Raw genomic sequence first — 6,621 nt, forward strand, 5'->3', positions numbered from 1 at the left:
CGCTCGATCTCCAGCCTTGGCTTTTGAGCAATCAGCTGCTCGATGCCCTTCCTTTCCGCATCGGAGACACTGACCCCTCGCATAGCGCCAATCTCTCTCCTCTTCCCAGGCTCTATAGCCTGGCCGGGGAGCAGTTGCAGCACTTCGGGGTCCCCTCATGGAGGCTGGTGATTTTTCAGGTCATCTGGTTTGCATGAAGGTATGCTGGGCATGCTCAGCCTTGCTGGCCAGACAGATCCATTCATACAATGACTCTGGGTCGTCCCTACACAACGCCCACCACAGGACGTCCCTGTTGAGTCCCTCTTTAAATCGTTCTATTAAGGTTGACTGAGACCAGTCGGGGATTTTCCCAGCTAAAGCCTTAAACTCCAGGGTGTAATCAGCTACAGACAGTTGGCCCTGGGTAAGATCCTTCAGCGCCTTCTTAGCTGTTGCCTTGGCCAGAGGATCCTCAAAATACAGCTTTAACGCCCACATGAAGTCCTCGAAATACTCAAGTTCAGGGGAGTCAGCCTCACTTAATTGAACATACCAGTCAGCCGCTCGACCCTTCAAGTTGGTGGCAATGGCAGTGATCTTAGCCTCTTCGGAAGGGAAGTATGCTCCAAACTGCCTCATGTAACTTTTAGCATTGGTTAGAAAGAAAGATAACTTGGTTAGATCCCCATCAAACCTGACAGAAAAGTCTCTCACCCCCACTCCGGTTGGAGTGGAATCAGCGGCTGCTTGAGTGTTTGGGCCCCAGGTTATGGTAGTTGTCGCTCTGCGGGGTGGGGACACTGGTGGTCGAGCCCTGCAGGGTGGAGATCATCCTGGAGCGGTCTCCGGCCCTGCTCCGCCGGCGGTCTGGGTGGGAGGATGGGGGATGGTTGCATGAAGCTGGGACCTCCGTCGTGCCTCCCCTGCCCCCCCCCCATGACAGAGGCAGGTTTCTTAACATGTACTCCATTGATTCTATTTTGGCCTCCACCACTCTTAGCCTTTCAGGGGGTTGAGATTCCTCCCTCCCTCGCGTGTTAGGCTGTCTCTCTGTTGATACCATGGTAGATTCTACGTCTGGGGTCAGTGGAAACCGATACTTCCAGGACGCCTGGGACGTCTCTGGCTGGGGTTCTCCCATTTCATCCCAGGTGATCAACTCTGTGGGCGATTCACTGGGTGCCAGTTGCTCTGGTTCTCCCCCATCATCAGATTCCTCCACCTCAGGGCTGGAACTCGATTTCTGCCGGAAATCTGAAGGTTCTGGGGTGAGGCTCAGTTCTCTGCTCTTGACCGTCGACTCGGGCATCAAGCTAGCCGGCTCCTCAAGTCCCCCAGTCGTGAGCTTGGACTCGGCCATCGTTAGCTATTTTCCCTCACAAGAAACTGATCTTGGTGGGAGCTAACGGTACAACTTTGGTGATTCTCAGCTTTATGTAATGAATGCCTATTCTAAAACACTATCAGACTCATGAGCAGGAATTCAGAGACATCTGATTTATTAAAGAATAGTATGCAGGATCACAAAGAAACCTGAGCATGATGAAAGTGCGCCAAATGCAAACTAAAAACCCTTGGTGCAAATGAGATCCCTCCCCCTGTAGGATCTTCCCAAGTTCACAATCCCAGCTGCTCCTAATGTACAGTGTACATTGAAACAGTGAACATGACAGATAGAGATTGGCAGCAGGACAGCAAGGATAATGCTGGCAGAGTTTTCTGCCGCAAAAGGAAGGTAGGGGGTGCTAGGGAAAATCTGTCTGATCGCTAGCTTCCACAGCCTACTAATGTGAAGAGCTTGACTCTGTTGCATTCACACAACATGCTTGACCTGGATAGTGAATTAATCCATTTTGTGGATTTGCATAGTATGTTGAAGATAATGTAAAGTGGATTTGATCAACATCCAATGTGCAAAAACACTCTGGTTAATACTGATCAAGCCAAAGAGATGCGAATGTGGCATCTGGTTTGCACTGAGCTGGTTTTTAATATCCCGGATCACACCCTCCTTCCTTCCTTCCTTCCTTCCTCCCTTCCTTCCTTCCTTCCTCCCTTCCTTCCTTCATTCCTTCCTTCCTTCCTTCCTTCCTCCCTCCCTCCCTCCCTCCCTCCCTCCCTCCCTTCCTTCCTTCCTTCCTTCTTCCTTCCTTCCTTCCTTCCTTCCTTCCTCCCTCGCTTCCTTCCTTCCTTCCTTCCTTCCCCCCCATCTATTGTTCAAAATAAAATATGAATAAATATGAACTGAAGAACTTTGTTGTGCCATCTCCAGTTCCAATATTATCATGTTCAGAGCATACACTTTGAGTTCCTGAAGTGGGTGCCATTAAAAACCAATATCAAGTTGTTATTTAATGTCAAGAAAAGACAAGAAAAAGATTAAGATGCTCATGTGAGAGATTTATTCAGGTTCCTCGATGAGAATCCAAGAGATGAGAATCCAAGCTTAGGAACAGCGCTTCGATGGGTCATCAAGACTATAGAGTTCATATTCACAGGTTTCTGTATTAGCCACTGATTTGCATCCTTCTTTTTCTGCAATACCAGTAAATCTTGAAAGGAAAAACAAAGGGAGAGGGAGGAGAAGGAGGAGGAGGAAGAAGAAGAGGTTGTGGTCAGTCATAGTTGACCTTAATTGGCAAAGGCCTTCTAAAGTCCCCTAAGACCATCTTCCACCTTAGAACTTGCACAAAACTATTGCAACTTCCTGGGAGAACAGCTGCTTCGCCCAAGGCTTTGCTAGAGTCCAGAAACCCAGTTCTTGGACCCTACCTCTGCATGGAGAAATCTCAAGGTTGAGACACCCAGGACATGGCTTTTGGATGCCCCTGTGTTGGGCTGCAAAAAGCCTAACAAGCTTGTTGCAGACATGCAAATCTGCCCAGAAGGATGAACAAAAGGTTCAAAAGATTTATTTAGCTGCCCATCTTATACTGAACTCTGGGCAGCTCCCAGCCCACAGGTGAAACAGCATCATAGTAGAATTAACATATACATATATCTATTGAAACCACAAATGGTTAAAAACTTGGCGCCAGGATAAACCTTTACAGCCAGTCCACCGCAAAAATGTTCATCGATCTCACCCCATCCCATCGCTTGGGGGAAAAGCCCAGTCTTAAGTGCCTTTCGGAAGCCTAGGAGGGTGGGGGCCTGCGAACCTCAGGGGGACGGGTGTTCCACAGGGCGGGGGCTGCCACGGAAAAGGCCCGCTTCCTAGATCCCAGAAGATGGCAATGTTTAAGGGAAGGGACTAGGAGCGTGCCCACCCTCCTGATCTGGTAGGATGGGCAGATGCGGTCCTGCAGATAACCTGGTCCCGTGCCATATGGGGCTTTAAAGGTGAGAACCAGCACCTTGAATTGCTCCCAGAAGGAATCCGGGAGCTAGGGCAGCTCCTGGAACAGAGGAGTAACACAGTTAAACCTAGGGGCACCCATCACTGCGCACACTGCCATATTCTGGACCAGTTGTAGCTTCTGGGTGGTCTTCAAGGGCAGCCCCATGTAGAGCATGTTGCAGTCATCCAAACAGGAAGGGACCAAGGCATGAGTGACTGTGAGCAGGGCCTCCCAGTCCAGGAAGGGGCACAACTGGCACACCAGACAAATCTGTGCAAAGGCCCCCCAGGCACAGCTGCCTCCTGCTCCTTGAGCAGGAGCTGTGAGTCTGTGAGGACCCCCAAATTGTGCACCAGCTCAGTCTGGGGGAGCGCCACCCTGTCCAGAGTCAAAGTTGAAATATCACCTGGGCCTCGGGGGCCAAACCCAGAGCTGCTCTGCCATGCCAGGATTGAGTCAAAGCCGGTTCCTCCCCATCCAGACCCTCACAGCCTCCAGTCACTCGGCCAGCACTGCCACAGCATCACCTGCCCCGCCAGGGGTGGAGATGTATAGCTGGCTATCATCATCATTGCACCCCATACCAATGGATGACCTTCCCCAGTGGTTTCATGTAGATGTTGAAAAGGAGAGGTGAAAGGCTGGAGGCCTGAGGCACCCCACACGGCAGGGGCCTCGGGCTCAACCACTCCCCCCACAACACGGACTAGAACCAGCTGCAGAGGAAGGAGGAGAACCATTGCCACACAGTGCCTCCCACTCCCAGCCCCTAAAGCCAGTCCAGAGGATACCAAGGTCGATGGTGTAGAAGGCCACTGGGAGGTCCAGCAGGGCCAGAATGGTTGCACCACCCCTGTCCAGAGCCCCCCAAAGGTCATTGACAATGCAACCAATGCCAGTTCAGTGCTGTGCCCCAGCCTGAACCCAGCCTGAAAAGGTCCAGATAATCCACTTCATCCAGGGCCCTCTGTAGCTGTGTGCCAACCACCCGCTCAACAGCCTTCCCTAAAAAAGGGAAGGTTGGAGACTGGACGACAGTTGTCTAACGCTGTTCGGTCCAAGGATGGCCTCTTGAGAAGGGGGCGCAGGAATGCCCCTTCAAGGCAGGCAGTACCAGCCCCTCCCATATTGCCAAATGTAAGTCCCCATACAGGCTCCTGCCCTTCCATGGTCGGTCTGGCTTTTTGTCTTACATAGACGGTTCATCTATGTCTATGTATCCATGGATTCTCAATAGATGCTTCTGGCTTAACATGGCCAAATTGATATATCCAGTGTGTGCCTGGAACCGTTTCCTACCTCTCACAGCAGAACCTCCCAGCTCTATGGCACTCACATCTCAAGCAATAAGCTGTATTCCAGGTGGATAGAATGAGATGTGTTGTATTATCATGCGGATCAGTGCATGTATTTGGCCTCACCTCTTGACCTGTGAAAAAAGAATCCCGTTGAACCTGCAGCTGCACCCAAATACCAAACCCCACTGAGAAACCAGCTCCACACTTGGAGGCTGCTATGAGAACTCCACCGTTGGACAAATGTGACAAGGATATAAATTCTCTGCATTTGGTGCATACCATTTATTATACTTATTTGTTAGATTTGCAAGGACCCTGATTATCAATTGTTTTCTGGCCCAGGTAGGAGACTGTTGATGGAAACCTGGGTGGTAGAAATTAAGCAAGCCACATTTCTCCTGGCATTGCTAGACTTTGGCAAGCAGTACAATAATTATTTGCTCAGAGGGATAAGGAGCTTCATTACCATCTCTAACCTCCAGTTGATGCTCTTTAAACCAGCAAGCTCTTTCACATGTAGCCAGTGTGAAAGAGAAGATCATCAGGCTGAAGAAGACTCTCTGAGAAAGGAGCACAAGAAAAAAATAAGTGGCCAGAGAACTTAGTAGCTGAGTTGTTTGAGAAACTGGCTGTCCAAAGTCTTTCCAATGTTCTGTTTCATAATGTGCTGCAACGTTCATGAACTTTGGAAAAAGTCCTCTAGGGTACGTTTGCCAACCTGTGAGTGTGTGCATTCGGATCTCCTGCCCACAACAGCGTCAACCCGGAGCACCCCCCTCCCCTTTCTGGGCCAGCAGCACACAATCCAGGGTGCCTGAGTATCCCGGCCGCTGGTTCACCCTCCTAGTAATGCTCCTCCATTGCTTGCTTTTCATGCGTTTCCCCCTCCAGAAGGAAGGCTCTGCAGTGGCAAAGCTGGACTGAGCCCAGCACAGAGGGAGGGAGGGCCTCGCCCTCCCATCTCTTTCTGCCCCTTTTTCATGCCCTCTCCCCACAATGATGCTTTGGGGGGACAATCCTGACTCTGCACTGCTGAGTTGAAATATCCCCCATACACAAGAGGTGTGTTTGTGCTTTGGGGTATCTGCTGTTAATTGTACTAAATAGCTGGAAATTAAGCTCTGCACAAGTCCTTGCCCAAAAATCACACCAGCAAAGCATGGATTTACACTCATCCCACAGACACTGAAGGGCAGTGAACTGGTTTTGCAGATAGTTCCTTTTGTGCTGCTCTCTTCTGGGGTTCTAAAGACGCATCTGATGGCATTTCTTCTTCATTTATTTAGGTATTTCCAGCTTTATTTTATCAAAATAATGTACAGAATGCTCCTCTTATTATTTGCCCCACAGCCACCGTGTCCGGCTCATTCCTCCAGCCGTTCTCTTGTGACGCCCGAGTCAGATCCGGCTCTTTTCGCAACGGGAGAGCAAAGAACTTTACTTACCATCCTGGCTTTGGGGAATGTCCAGAAACTCTTGGTCAGGAGGAGTGACTTCTGTGACCAGGAGTAGCCCTTCTCTCTGAGGTCGGCAGGACATCTGCTCCTCCAATTTATACAGATGTCCAAGAAGGCAATGTAAGAACCGAGACCGCCCCTTGAGCACTTTCCAAAAAATTTTCTGGGTGAACATTCTGCTAAATTAGCCACTGCCAGAAGGAAAACATTTGCTTCACAAATAGCTGGTGTTTGTTTGGTAGATGTGATAAACGAAAAGTATTTCATCAGTTTCAGAAGAATGTGGTAAGAGAAAATCTAAATTATGGCCAGATCGAAAATCTTCAGAGGAATGGGAGAGTTTCAAGCAGCCAGAGGTGCGGCCTCCTCCCCAACTTCCCACAAGATGCCCCCTCCCCATCTCGGGTCCTCAGGAGTGGAGACCACCCGGCAATTGGCCGTCCTACTCTGCGAAGTGGGACTTACGGTAAAGTCCTCTCTTTCTGTGGCTTCCCCTGCATGCTCTTGGGCTGTAAGCTATGATCGAGGGTGCCTTTGTCCTGC

At 50.1% G+C, this 6,621-nt stretch overlaps 1 protein-coding gene across 1 annotated transcript; it reads right to left on the reverse strand.

Annotated features, from left to right (window-relative positions):
• Positions 1-2,361: 2,361 nt before the first annotated feature.
• LOC134502755 (small serum protein 2-like) lies at positions 2,362-6,360 on the reverse strand. The gene is made up of 4 exons (XM_063311232.1): positions 6,067-6,360; positions 5,088-5,181; positions 4,623-4,752; positions 2,362-2,534 (listed from the first exon to the last, which is right to left on the reverse strand). Exons 1-4 carry the CDS (start codon positions 6,343-6,345, stop codon positions 2,429-2,431), a joined length of 609 nt encoding a protein of 202 aa, XP_063167302.1. The 5' UTR covers positions 6,346-6,360; the 3' UTR covers positions 2,362-2,428.
• Between the last annotated feature and the right edge of the window lie 261 nt (positions 6,361-6,621).

Source organism: Candoia aspera, chromosome 9 (genome assembly GCF_035149785.1).
Source record: "Candoia aspera isolate rCanAsp1 chromosome 9, rCanAsp1.hap2, whole genome shotgun sequence".
NCBI classification, from domain to species: Eukaryota; Metazoa; Chordata; class Lepidosauria; order Squamata; family Boidae; genus Candoia; species Candoia aspera.

Excerpts from the sequence above, each read along its gene's own strand:
- LOC134502755 (XM_063311232.1), bottom strand. The coding sequence starts at position 6,345 with ATGAAATACTTTTCGTTTATCACATCTACCAAACAAACACCAGCTATT. Across the intron at positions 5,182-6,066 it reads CATTCCCCAAAGCCAGGATG|AGAGTCTTCTTCAGCCTGAT; the intron begins GTAAGTAAAGTT and ends CTCCTTTCTCAG. Across the intron at positions 2,535-4,622 it reads GGGAGGTTCTGCTGTGAGAG|ATTTACTGGTATTGCAGAAA; the intron begins GTAGGAAACGGT and ends TTTCCTTTCAAG.